The following is a 14,357-nucleotide window of genomic DNA, read 5'->3' as shown; positions in this document are numbered from 1 at the left end:
AAAGGTGGCTGTCGAGAATCTGAGGCTGAAGGGAACACAAAGTTAGCTGTGTTAATAAGATCTTTCCTTCAACACACAAGCCCTGAGTGGGTGGTTTACTTATGTAACATATTTTATAGGGCTTGTTTGTTTGTGCAAGTTTGTTTCTGGGTTAAGGCACATATGACAGAGTTGGAAGGAAAGAACCAGCAAAAGCATAGTGGAGCTTTTTCTTCATCATCCATCGATTTTCCAGCCACTTTTCTGAGCCAGGCTTGTGGTGGAAACTAGCAATTCATGTTGAAACTATTACTATGTGATAACTTAAATGTGCTTCCAGAGAAGCCCCCTTCTGCAACCTCAATGTGAAAAGTGTCTGGGACACAAACTAAAGCACTAAATTCGAACTGTCAAAGCAAACCTCGAAGATAGTGAGAAGATAGTCTCTGAAATTCCACATCATCAGTGAAATATTAATATAAATTAATTTCCTGCTTGGCTTTGATCTAAAGCCTCAGTAAAGGGAAAAAGCCATATAAAGATCACTAACTTAAGCTTGGGGTCTCAGTGTGAATTCACACATCCACTGACAGATCTCTGTGGCTATCTTTCTGAGAGCAGCTTGGACTCCACGTTCCACATCAGAGGAAAGACAAGGAGCAGAAAGAAAGGATGACTGCCTCTTTTCTCAACTGACCTCTGAGGAAACAGGTGTTTTCTGCCATCTGCTTTTTGAAAAACAGGAAACCACTACCAGGTAGCTAATGAGCATAATACTTAGCCTCCAGCTGTACCAGTGGAGCTCCACAGTTGAGGACTGGTCAAACAGGGCGACTGCAGTAACAGGTTTTTAGCCACTTGGAGGCAGCAGAAATAAACTATGAACATATGAGCAAATTATCTATTTACACAAATAGTAAGACAGTAGCATTCATATGAAATCAAGCTTCTAAGTCACCTGATGGGAGGCTGCTTCATATTCAGGTGATAATTCTCAATAGATTCATCACAAGCTGCCACAGTTCACATAAATTAGCAATTTGATCTGATATTGTAAAAAAATAGGAATTACAGTTGCTTTAACACTGCATATGAAAATCCTCTGCTCTCCTTTCATAATCTCAAATTGTTTGAAGGCTAATGTACAAGCTGCAGCTATAAACAGGTTTTAAAACAAGCAGATCACGGAGCAGAGTTTGTTCCAGTGCTGCCCTGGAAATATTACCAAATACAAACTCATTCAAAATGTACAGTATCTATTTAACAGACAAGCAAAACTGCTGCTGCTGGCAGCTGGGTTGCTTTCTTGTGCCAGTGTTGTCTCCCTGTAATTAAAGCTGTCTGTCTCAGCAGGCCTCAAAGTTTAGAGCACTTCTTTCATTTCATGTAATGCTTCTAATGAGCCACACAACCCGAGGGTTTTCTGTGACAACCTATTTCGCCTGTTCCTTGAGAAGATTAGATCTGTATCAAAATTAGTAATAAGATCCGGCCTATTATTCTTGGTTAAATCAAACTACAAGAGCACAGACAGCTGCCCAGTCCAAATCCTGTCAATGACCTCTGGCCAGATGTAACAGATAATACTGATAGGAGATAATAAAACAGGCGTACAGTCACAATTAAATATGTTTTTTGTTGAACTGAGCTTCACTTCATTTCATGGACTGAGTATGTGTACTGCATATACAAGATAGAAAGAGCAGACAGTGGGAGAAAACGGGACAATGGTGATAAAAAAGACATTTTAATAGTACAGTACACCTGTTATCTGAGGCATGTGGCAACCTGGACACAAGACCAAACAGAATTCAACACTAGCTCCCACAAATACAAAACTGTCAGGCAGATCTTTTTAAATCAGCCTATAAAATCTGGCACATTTTTGTTAAAGTTGATATCTGACAACTTGTATTGATAATTAAATACAATATCACAATATTTACTGTAGGATTTCAGGTGGTGCAAATGGCTGCTGTAGATTTAACACTTAGCAAAATTTCATGGAGGTGTTTTTGTGAGAAACCACTCATTTCTCATGATAATATATCTTTATCCATAGTGTGCGTTCCACTGTAAAATCAAACAATCTGGCAGGTGAAGAAGCGGCGTGTACAAAAAGAAAAATATAAACAGAATCCGTGTTGTTTTATGAAATACAGGGAGGCACTTGGGCAGCAAACACATCCCAAACATTGTTTAATTGCACAGACACATTGTGTGTGTCATTCCTTTTTTTGGAGGGGGAATTTGCTATTTGCTCTGGGATGCGTTTTGTTAAGATATTTTATTATCAACATAAGCTTTCAGAGGAGGGATTAGTGTTTACCGCAATAGGAGGCACACTGGTTTCACTTTTTGGCATGTTAAACTCTGAAGCTGAATTGCACTTCACTTTCAACGTCCTGTTGAAACAGTAGAGTTTCTTTGGAGAGCTGGATGATGCCCGCTCTCTTTTGGAGAGTGGGCACTTTTTGACACTTTCCTCCCATGTGACAGGAATACCATCAAGCTTCTCCTGGTTGCCAGGGATTTTACAAGCATCCATTTGCGCTGCTGTTTGTGTGGTTGTGGTGGATACATGGTTTTCACCACAACAATGGTCTCTGTCCCTCACCTTCTGTCTTTCATGACAGGTTGTGTGTGATGAAGGGCACTGAGTGTCAGGTTGTGTTGGGGCGCTGATATTTTGGCTACTGTCAGGACTTAAATGATTCATTTTGGGTCTGTGATCATTCTCTTGTCCCACAGACTCTGAGCCAGAGACTGGAGCTGGGGCTGGGGCTGTGGATCTCTGTTCTCTGGCTGAACCAGCCTGCAGGTTTGCCGTATGTGCGCAGTACTTCCTGAGATGGCAGCTGTGTATAGGACCTTGCCTGGTGGCCATTACTCTTCCCTGGGAACAGTGGTGGAAATGGGCAGGGGGACAGTGGACATAGTGCATATGGCATTCCATGTGTGTGTACACTGGGTCCAGGTGTGACAGTAAAAGGGAACTATTTTGTTTGCTCTGGGTATTTCTCGAGAGGGGAAAGAGCTGATGGGTGGAAGGACAGGAGGGGGAGTCCTGGGGGGACTGAGTGCACGAGTGGGGGTTCCACTGCTGAGGGAGGTGCGAAGGAGGAGGAGGGGGGTCCCCACATGTGCAGTTAGTGTTTTGAGAGTACTGGCACTTGGATGGCGTGCTCAGTGTGGCTACAAGCCCGTTCTCAGGGCCAGCTCTTCCAGTCTCACTTTTGCTCTTATAATGGATGTGTGAATAAGGGCCAGTGTGGTGGAGAGGGGGGATTCCATTGTAAAGCTGAGTACAAACTTCCTCTCGAGGGTTATCTTCAGTTTTCTGAATGGAAGCCAATGGCTCTAACTCGTAATGCTCCACCTCCCCACCCCTGCTGTCCAGCTGGTACTTCCCCTGTGTTTTCCCTTGAGATGAGGGGTTTGTGAATGTGGCCTCAGTGAAGGCCTGACACTGCAGTTTTTTTGGCAGGGGTATCTGGCCACAGGTGCCCTGGGGTCCCAGGCAGCAGCACATGCACTGAAAGAAGAAGGTAGCAAAGGCCCAGCTGATACACATGATCAGCATCATGAACGTGCCCAGCTGGGTGTAGGCTAATACAGTTGAGGGCATCATCATGGCGCCGGCAACAAAGGTGGTCAGTGCAGCCATAGCAATCGCAGACCCCATGCGGCTGAGGGAGAAAATCACCTTTCCCTCTCGGTCGGAATCCGGGGCAAGCCGGTAGGCCACACCATAGTGGACCGCAAAGTCCACTGACAGCCCCACTGCCACAGAAATGGTAACAGACTCCAATACATTCAGCTCCCAGCCCAAAAGCACCAGGGAGCCGACTGTGACAAATATGGTCCCAGCAATCGACAAGATGGCGTACAGGCTGATGATGACATTCCAGGTGGTCAGGAGCATGACACTGAAAGCTACAGCCACCGAAAGTGCCATGGCAACCAGAGTGCCATCTGACAAACTGTCCTGCAGGTCATAGAATTCCAGGTTGCTGATGAACCAGCCATGACTCAGGCCTGCTGGGGCGTAGTGCAGCTCATCTGTGATCCAGGCATCCACCTCAAACAGAATCACAACCATAAATATGAGGAGAATTAAAGCAGAAACAAAACTGATCTTGTTCTTGTACATACAGGTATCATCAAAAACTATAAATATTACATCTTATGGAAATAATGTGTGCAGGTGGGCCCTACCTCACGGTAGAACTGGAACATCTTCTCATAGGCCAGTGTGAACAGATATGTACTCTGGAACTCTAAAACTATGGCTCTGATGGTGTCATTAATATCGAAACGAGGCCCAGGGGTCTTGCTGTCCAGATGATAGGTAGTACTCCGATCCAACTCCATGATGGCTCTCTTTATGCACAGCTCAAAGACATCAGGCTTGTAAGGGAAGGTGGACTGACTGCAGCAGGGGTAGACGGAGCCCTCTACGCAGTCCTGGTTCTCCATCCACTGTTCAAATCAGGTTAAAAAAAGTTGGTATTAAAGCATTAAAAAAGGGTCTAAATTTATTTTTCCATTGGGTCACATTCAATTTCTGACATCAAATTTCTTTTATACTTCAGTGCTTATGTATACTTCCTGCAGTACTGACCTGTTTGAATGTTTCAATGAAGCAGCTGGTGAAGTCCTGCTCCTCTGACTGAAAAACAAAACTCTGGTTCCTCAGCTTCTGGCAGAAGTTGAGGATCCACAGCTGAGAGGCTGGACTGGAAATGTTGAAACTCCTATCCAGCATTAGCTTTCCCTTGTTTTTAGGATTCAGGGGGTCCCCATTATCCACAGGGGTTACCCCCCAAATGATAGTTATAGGCATGTGAAGGTCCTCACCATGATGAACCCTCTCGAACATGAAAAGTTTCTTGTACTCTGCATCATAGCGCTCGAAAGGGTGAGAGGATCGGAACACCTGAAACTCTGCCAGCTCCAGAGACGGGAGCTTCATCTTTGGGTTGACGCAAACAATGTAGGCCCCTCCCACTGTGATGGCAAGAAACCAGAAGAGCCACAGGTAGCGCAGCTTGATGACAATGCAGGGTAGCACCTTATCAAAGAAGATCCTAGATGCCTCCGAGACAGTAAACAGGCATTTGTTGGCCTTCTGACAAAGACCTGCCCAGAACATCCGGGTGCAGAAACCTCTCGGCTGGTGGGGAAGTTTGGCGCACGAGAACATGTTAGGGAGGTAGCGTTCATGTAACACCACCACAGCTGGGAGCCATGTCACCATCAGAATATAGTTGACCAAAATGGCAGTCCCAGCGTAGATGCCAAAACAGCGTATGGCGGTGATGTTGCTGACGTAGTTGGCATAAAAAGCTGCAGCAGTGGTGAAGCTGGTGACAAACATAGACAGGGCAGCGTGTTGTAGGGTCACACTGACTGTTTCTGCTAGCTCAGCATGAGGTTTGTCAAACTTGGTGTAGTTCCACACATCACAAAGCACAAAGGCATCATCCGCACCGATGCCTACCAGGATGATGAGGGCCGTGAGATTCATGAAGGGGAAGAACTCAAAGTTGAAGACCATTCGATAGAGAAAGTAAGACACAATCAGTGAGCTGATGATGGCTATTATTGTCATTAGTGTGATGAAAACTGAGCGCGTGTACACACACATGACCAGCAGGACAATCACTATGGCTATGGCGGGGTACACTGTGTCTGTGAGGAGGTAGTCCTGAAATAGGTCATGTTTGATGCCAAACTCGATCCCTGTGATTGTGGTGACACCGTCTGATGAATTCCACTTCTCAAAATTGTCCATGTAAATGTTCATCATAGTCTCTCCTTTCTCTGTGGGGGAGAAGAGCATGCTGTATTTGAGCATAGGGGGAAGAATGTCCAGGCTCTTGGGACTGAGGAAGTCCTTGTCCACCAGGAAGTGAAGGATTTGGTAGACAGCGTTGTACTTAGTGCACTTCCGGGGCACAGTGGCACACTTAAGCTGGTCTTTCCGTCGCAGGGCCATGTCCCAGCAGTCGGGTCCCAGTGTGCCGTTGTGGTAGTACTTGGCACACAAGCGCAGGGTCTTGAGTGTGTGTGATACATCACGCTCTGTGATCTTCTGGCAGGACGACCTGTTGGTAAGGACAGCAATGTAGTTCCCAAGTGTCCAGCTGGGGCAACAGGAAGCGTCGTTAGTGCGTTGACAAAGACTCCAATAATCATGGTGGGAACGTACCTAGAGACAGAGACAAATTACGAAAACACAGGTGGATTAAAAACAGCTGAGAGATAAGTCTGAAAGAGACAGAAAATGAACAGCTTTTATTAGGGATGGGCATTTCAAGCTAAAATGCTATTCAATATTTGCTGGGAACTATTTGACAACTATTCGAAGATCCCACCCTGACCCCTCTCTCGCTCCATATTGCTAACATTGTCATATATATGCATGCTGCGAGTTTATCTGCAAGTCCCCACTGTTCCAGGGTGGTGGAAAGCACCTTCACCGGGTATCTGGGACTGCTTTAGACAAAGAACAGCACTCTGTATTTTCCATTTGCTTATATAATGGCAGGTGACCATCACATACGACCCAGTTGTAAGCACTGTCCATGTACAGTATCTGTGGTCAGACACCTTTTCAGCCCTTGTGACATGGCTGTTTTTCTTGACGGCTCTAGTCTCTGCTGTTTGTATTTGGCGCTGTGGTAAAATGATATATTCACCTTATTATTGTGTTATTTCCATGCGGGAGTAAAAACAAGGGAAAATACTGGCTCTTTGTTTTTAAAGACAAAACCATAGTCACATGAAACACTTATGTTCTTAATTAAATGACTTTGAATATTGGAAAATCATTGCCCATCCCTAGCTTTTATTATATGTTTGACTAAGCTACTGATGCTACAGCTGTCATTACAGTCCTGTCCATGACCAAAGCTTGTTCTGTTCCACATACGTACCCTTGTGTTGTCCAGATTGCACATTGATTTAATGGCCTGAATACTCCACAGGCTCTTCCCCTCAGCTGATGTGAACACCAGTCTAGAGTAACTATCACCTGCATAAAGAAAAACATTTTCAAGTTTTTATCATTTTAGATTTATGTTCTTGATTTTATTACTTTTATTTTTTCTTTTATTGTATAGCACTTTGTAACTATGTCAAATGTGCTATGTAAATAAGATTCTAAATACAGAGAGGCCCTGTTTATCACTTTGACATTATGGGTTACTGTGTTTATACTGACAGGCAAAGATGGCAGTTCTATTTATTTAAAATTAAATCTACAACACAGAGTGTATGTAAAGTGAATACTTTCTGAAGCCACGCTACATACACATAAAAAAGCTACCCAAAACCATCTGGGAGTCATCTTTCACTGGATCGGTACAATGTGAAATCTCACCTGGCACGTCACAGAAGAACTCTTTACTAAAGTCCCACTCTGCTTGCCGTTTGTCTCGGTCAAAGTGGTCTTCTGGCCACCTGGTCTCTTGGTGACTACAACCATTAAACAAAGTGGGGCACAGTGAACATAACTTAGATGTACGTCTTATTAAATCAGCCACTATGAAAATCTGTAAAAAAGATTCTTTAAAAACAACAACATTGTGGATCTATTTTGCTAAGAGTCTTGGTACTGCTTCTGAATGAGTCCTGTAGTCCAGTCTTGTCTCTATTTATTGTTTGAGCTTCACAGGACTCTTGTTATATTGTTTGAATACTTAATATTGTTAATATTGTTTGAATACTTCTCTTAATATTTGATACATGATCAGAAACTGAGACAGAAACACTCCCTAGTAAGGATACAAGGCTATAGCTAATAATCGCTCCAAACCCAGACAGAACCTGTTTGGTGATTTAGAAAACCGACCAGTGATCAGAATCAAAATGATACAAAATGGAGGAAGCAGGTTTGATGCACAGTAATGAAATAAGCAGCCGTAATTGCTGTTCATCCAAAATCAGATGGTGTCATTATTATAATAACCATAATAGTGGCTCTGATTGAGCACAGAGTCCTGAAGGAGTGATGTGCATGTGTCTCTGGAGTGAGTGAGTGTGTGTTCTAGAAAGAATACAGCCATTTCTTAACATTAGGAAAGTAGTAGAGTTCCTACATGACAGTGAGCAATTGAGGATTACGGTTCAGACAGGCTACCTTTCTGTGTATACGTGTATTTTAGGGACTACATCCTCAGGAAGGCAGAGTAATCAGGTGGCTATCAGAGAGACTGAAGGGTTGACAGACAGAGGGGATGAGGCAGGGAAGCTTGCTGACAGCAGCAGAGGCCTCTCATATGCAAAATACGCACATAAATACACAATTACACCTGCAGACAGATACATGGAGCAAGGCAGAGCAGAAGACAAAGGCAGCCACAGACACAGCAAGAGACAGAGATAAAGATCCAGGCTGCAGTTGAAAGGATCCATTTTGTAATCAGCAGAGTCAAGTTGCAACTTTTAGATATTCATATCATAAACCAAATGGATATAGAATACAAAATCAGATTCAGAGGGGTATGACTTCACTGCAATGCCAATATCATTTTATGGTTTAGGCGTCTGTGTAATAAGGTAAAACAGCAATTAAAATCTCAATAAGTGACAAATTAGTAGCTGGAGATGTGCATAAATTCAATCTAAGCATAAAGACAAAAATAACCAAAATATGTTGGCATCAATAGTGGTTATATATAAGCAGAAAAATTAAAAAACTAACAACAAACCAAAAAAACATCAGATATCAGCAGCTATTTGGACCCGAGCATGAAAACCTGCAGAGTGAACACAGCCACACAGAGACAGAGACCAGACAGACTGCGACGTGCAAAGACCTGCTCTTGATTAGTGAAGAGAATCCCGCTAACAGGAGACACAGGGTGACCTCATGGATGGACAGAACTCTACTTTACTCCCCTTTTCTTTCAGGAGGAGGCTCAGACTTTTCAGCATGTCATTCAACAGTTCTCTTCAGCTCCTCTGGGCCCCTCCTCCCCTCACTACCCCTGCCTCCCACCCCCATCCCACAGTCTTCAGTGAGAGAGACTCATCTTAAATAGTTAGACTTTAGAAATATGGAACAAAAGTCTTCTGCAGATAGAAATAAAATATATTACACCTCTGTGGGCTATACACCAGCTGCCAGCCTCTGTCTGTCTGCCATAAATGCTTTCACAAATAACTGAAGAAAGCCAAATATGTAGATAGTGTAAGAGCTGTGTGTGAAGTTACTTTTTGGCCTGCTCGTCAGCATATTTGAAGGGGTAGTTGGCCAGTGTGGCTTTGTAGCCTGTGTTCTTCACCATGTTGTTCCATGTGACCAGTCGTTGGCCAATGGCTGTTCCCCGTGGCTCAAAACCCTTTGAGAAGAGAAAGAAGAACAAAGGTTTTGAGCGTATGAACGCAGGCCACTTCTACGATAAAGTTCAAGACAAAACGTTAGCACAGTCATGCAAGTTCATATAATAGCTATTTATTTACCTTGAAAATCACATGCTCAGTGATTGAAGAAAATATAAATTACACTGGAATATCATGCTGCTCAAGTTGGCTTATACCAACCTCTACCATACCTCTGCCTCAGAAATGTAATTTCTTTCTCGATACACTAATATTTTTAAAAAGCTTTTGGGCTGAAGCTGTTTTATTCTCCTTGTTAATTCCACAGACCACACATTCTCAGTGTTTCAGGTCTGGGAGGAGGCTGCAACCAAAGTCTGGTAGCTTTTGGTTGCAGGCAAGTTCATGATCATCTCTATCCAGATAGGACAGCAGCATAAATACTCACCAGCAGTGGGTCAGAGAAGTCAGGCAGGTCAGGCACTAGGATGCCCACTAGAGCACACACCACAATTAGCACTGTGCACACGCCCAGCACCACCACTGGCCAATCAGCTATCAACTCGGCATAGCTGGAGGAAGAAAGAGACTTGGTGAAAACAGTAATGACAAAACAGGCAGAAAAAAGTAGATGTAAAGAAAACACGCAATATCAAATACAAACTAATCCACTTTGTTTTTGCATAATTTGGAGTAGTCTCGGGTTTTGATCCTGAGAGTCTCCATCTTTATGAAAAACTCAGCATACTGGTGATTTTTCAACCCTAATTCTCTCTGAAAGCCATGAAAAAGCCTTAATCTTCCATTAAGCAGATTTCTGGATTGCAGTGTTTACTTCAGTGTGATGGAGAGATGAGAAGCTGCTGGTTAACAGGGGCCAGTTACAGAGAGAGACACCTAACTCCCATTGATAACTCTCATGACTCACTGCTGAGGAACGATGGCTTCACAGGAGCAGTGATGGATGGATGACAGGAACAAAGGGAGGCAAAGATGCAATCCAGAATATCAACAGAGAAAAGCAGTTTTTGGCAGGTCTTACCTTTTGGGGAACCGAAAGGGCCTTGCAGGGCTGAAAAACAAAAAGAGGGAGATAAATCAAGATTGTTTTCATGTCAGCCAACCAAAAACAGATCTGTTGAGACTTCTGAGCAAAGGTTGACATCTTTTCTTCCTCTAGCAACAGCACACACCTTGAGTGCTGGGCCGCTGAAAACATTAAAAATGTCAAAACCACTTTAAGTGAACTTAATACTTTTAGCTCTTTGTTTTCATATTCCTTTCAGATGTCTTACTTCTGGTTCTAATCCAGATGTGTCACACACAGACAGCTTTTGACATACGGAAGAAATAAACATTTAGACTACAGATTGAAACACACCTGTAAATTCCTGCATGGCTAAAAGTGATCATGATGAATTTCTGATTGAACCCAAACCAGATCCGAAAAAGATGTCAGCTTGAACCAAAGTAAATCCCCAAGTGCTCCCAATGATTGTTCAACAACATTTTTCATTTAAATCTAAATGCATGAAGCTATATGAGCAAAAATCCATTCAGTCAAGTAAGATCAACCAAGAAAGAACTCCAACACACACTAGGCCACACCAGCTATCCCTGCATGCACACAATGACACATTCTTAAGGATTGGATTGTGCAATCAGGCATTCCGATACTGGCAGGTTTGACCAACACACACACACATATGGCATACTGCACATGAAGTCTTCAGCTGCTCAGCATTTATCTGGACTTCTCATCAGCTCCTCCTGGGAGTGGTGGGGGAGTGTTTGGTATGCTGGGAGCAGCAGATGCCCCGGGTAGAGGGGAAGAGAAGGGAAGAAGAGGAAGTAAGACCCTTGGATATGGCCACATGATCGCAGCAGGGCTGCAGGAGATAAATGATATGGGCTAAAGGGGGTAGGAGGAGACAGAAACTAGTGTATATGGAGAGAATCCAGAGGGACAGATGGCCAGCACATCCTGTGATGTCCTCAAATCTGCAACGACCTTGTAGCTCCAAAAAATCAACTTGGTAAAACCTGGTATTAAAATGTATTCTTGTTAATTTGCTTGTGATCAGATCTCAACATGCCCATTAGTTAAATGGGGCTGGCAAGTCTCCGGTCCAGGGAAGCAATGCTACTGCTGCAGAAGAGGTCATCTTAGTTAGCAGGAAGAGGTGGTAGGTGACCTTTCAACTTGCTGGGCGGATGTTTTTCTTAAGAATGTGGTCCCACTCTATGGCTTGTATTTACACCAGACTGAGATCCGATCCCAATGTAAGCCTGACCTCCTATAAACATGGGCTAGCTAACCCGATCACATTCCATCCCCAATGCATTCAGTATGCAGTTACACCTGTCATGCAATTTTCCTTATCGAGGTAATGTGCCCAGATACAGATCACATTTTAAAGACAGGTGCCTCGAGGACCGCATTTAGCAAAACTTGGCCAAAGGAATAGTAATGTTTTTAGATTTGGATCTAGCTGCTAATTAAACACCTCACCCCATGTTTTCCAAAGTGCTTAGACCAGGTCAGACCAGTGACATTTTTTTTAAATGAATACAACCATGAGGATGAAATGGGAAAACAAGCAGCTGTAACACTCCACACAGCAAATACCAAATTTTTAACAAAGACAACATGCAAACCAGTTTCAAAGCAGACTTCTTTCACTTAGATTCCCTATGGAGGTATTTTCAGTGGCAGACATTCACTTTACTGTGGTGCCATTAACAAACAGCCAGACTCCACCACAGACAAAGGACACAAACAATTGGACCCCACCATGGATCAGCATTTTTCAGACAAACCTCCTTCCACAGAAGACATAGGTAGTTAATGTTCTGCTTTAATATCTCAAACTAAAAGCTAAAAAGACTTTAAAAATATTTTCTGAGTGCATCAAAGATGGTATTCATGTCACTACTACAAAGAATACTGCCTTAATTTACCCCCCAGATGGCACCGAGGAACAGGAAATGAGCTCGAGGTCCCTCTTCACCATGGCCAATCAGGTCATCAGCACGCCAGACAACTGCACAGCGACTTAAGCAATCTGGCCAGAGGGGCTTGTTGCTATCATTATTTTAGCCTGTTTTGTCATCAAAGGAAAATCTGCAGAATGTTATAATTAGTGGTAATGGGAAGCACAAATGAACTCGAGTTACTGGCAAGGAATTGTACTCCACTGGGGTGGGTTGTAGAAAGGCAGTAAATCCCTTTTAAAAAGTTTCCCTGGTCACTTTAATATATAAGAGTGAGACATCAAGTCGTACAGTCTCAAAATACATGCACACACACACCCAGAGGACATTTCCTACTCTGGAGATACATATAGGATACAGTACATGTCAAAGTTTTACTTCATGAAAACATAGATTAGAATCAGGAGTCTATTTAAGAGTAACTTCTGTAAGGTGTACTTTCCTTGAACATACAAAGGGACCTCTCACCTGGTTAAACCAACAATACCTAATGAAAGCCACATTCTCCCTGCCCTTCTTTGAACTCGTAGCCAAGGGAAAAGTCCGTACTGCTAATGTAATTCTTTTCACTGTGCTCCGACTCTTAGTTTTCCTTGTATGGCCTTGAACTGCAGACCTCAGGACAGAATAATGGCTCAAAATGGAGGAGTGGAGTTACTGAAAATAGTTGGAAGGGATTCATAAAAGTGATTTCAGGCATGTCTATTTGTCTAATAAAGGTCTGCTTTGAATTTTGGTTTGAAATTTGAATTCATTTCAAGCCAAGTGGAAAGGTGTAAAGCATATCTGGGATGGCCATTTGGCCGTGGACCTTTAAACGACTAAGATGAGACAGATCAAGAATCTATCAAGTCTACAGCAGTGATTTATCCCCTTTTCATAACACTTAGGTGACCTTTACAAAGCAATGTTAGACAATGAATTCAAGATTTGGTAAGCTGAGATCAATCTCTGTTTCTGACTTTTATTTGGCCTTAATCTGTCTGTAGTCTACAAAAAGTAATAAATCAAGAACACAACATGATCCCACCTAAATCAGAATTATAAAGTAAATGAAGGCGGTGATGAGAATAGACAGATAGTGTTGACTGATGGTCACAGAAGTTCTAAATTCTGTGGGGATTACAAGCCACTGCGTCGGATTTCCTCCCAGACTCTGTGATCACATCTACTCATGACAGCTCTCTAAAGCAAACTTAAAACGCCCTTAAAATGTCCCCCATCCAACTTTCTATTCCTCCCTTTCCACTTCTCTTCTTTCCTTCACTCTGGCGCACACTCTTATTTTCTTTCCCGCCTCCACCTGGTCCTCAGTAACCTTTCAGTGTTGTTCCATTTACCAAAGGGAGCGTGTTTCTGGATCACTGGGCTAATTAATAAGGTAAACTCAGACTGCCCGCTGCTCACTTAGCACCGTGCTGACAGAGGAGAGGAACAGAGAAGTGGTCAGGGTAAGCCACATGTATGAGTGTTTGCTTAAAGGCACGACAAACTGTGCAAATTTGGCCCGTCCAGGGTAAAAGTTGACAAAGTGACAAATGTGGTAAAATCTTTGGGCACTGATCCAAAATGGTGGCTTTAAATTGCACTGTGAGAAGTGTCCAACCATGGCTAATTTAGAGATTTAAAACTATGGTATGTTTGAAAGGAACTAGTGTGCACAAGGAACTGTTTGACATCTACAGGTAAAAGTCTACGGACATAGATGTTTTGAATAGCCAGACTTCCAGGCAGAGTAAAAAGCATGTGCGGTCGTACATCAATGCACAGAGAGAATTACTGCAGTGCCAAGAACCATGTATTGAGCAATGTGATTGAAAGGGCAGGATACAGGATCACCTTGTTAGTTTTTTAGTCTTAGTCTCTCTGCAGAGGAAGTCGGGTAGTCTGCCACACGTCTTCTCTTCCCCCCGAGCTTCACACACACGCGCCTAACCAACTCTGTTGCTAACTTTATTCCCATCTCTCGCTTCCTGTCATTGTTCCCCCAATTGCATCAACCCTTAGACTCGCTTCTCTTTTTCGGGACAACAAAAGACAAAAGAGGTCAAAAA

General features: G+C 43.2%; 1 protein-coding gene across 8 annotated transcripts in view; it reads right to left on the bottom strand.

Moving 5' to 3' along the window:
• Window positions 1-1,651: 1,651 nt before the first annotated feature.
• Window positions 1,652-14,357, bottom strand: part of disp1 (dispatched homolog 1 (Drosophila)) — a 94,456-nt gene continuing 81,750 nt past the window's right edge. For all 8 annotated transcript variants that reach the window (XM_020616951.1, XM_020616952.1, XM_020616953.1 and 5 more), the window contains 8 exons: window positions 10,352-10,381; window positions 9,758-9,881; window positions 9,202-9,329; window positions 7,367-7,461; window positions 6,921-7,018; window positions 4,604-6,193; window positions 4,198-4,461; window positions 1,652-4,060 (listed from right to left, as the gene is read on the bottom strand). In XM_020616951.1, coding sequence (XP_020472607.1) covers window positions 2,273-4,060; window positions 4,198-4,461; window positions 4,604-6,193; window positions 6,921-7,018; window positions 7,367-7,461; window positions 9,202-9,329; window positions 9,758-9,881; window positions 10,352-10,381 — 4,117 coding nt within the window. In that variant the 3' untranslated portion in view covers window positions 1,652-2,272. The remainder of the gene's footprint in view (window positions 4,061-4,197; window positions 4,462-4,603; window positions 6,194-6,920; window positions 7,019-7,366; window positions 7,462-9,201; window positions 9,330-9,757; window positions 9,882-10,351; window positions 10,382-14,357) is intronic.

The sequence above is a fragment of the Monopterus albus genome, unplaced genomic scaffold (genome assembly GCF_001952655.1).
Source record: "Monopterus albus unplaced genomic scaffold, M_albus_1.0 scaffold182.1, whole genome shotgun sequence".
Classification (NCBI taxonomy): domain Eukaryota; kingdom Metazoa; phylum Chordata; class Actinopteri; order Synbranchiformes; family Synbranchidae; genus Monopterus; species Monopterus albus.
This window is presented reverse-complemented; position numbering and strand designations above follow the sequence as displayed.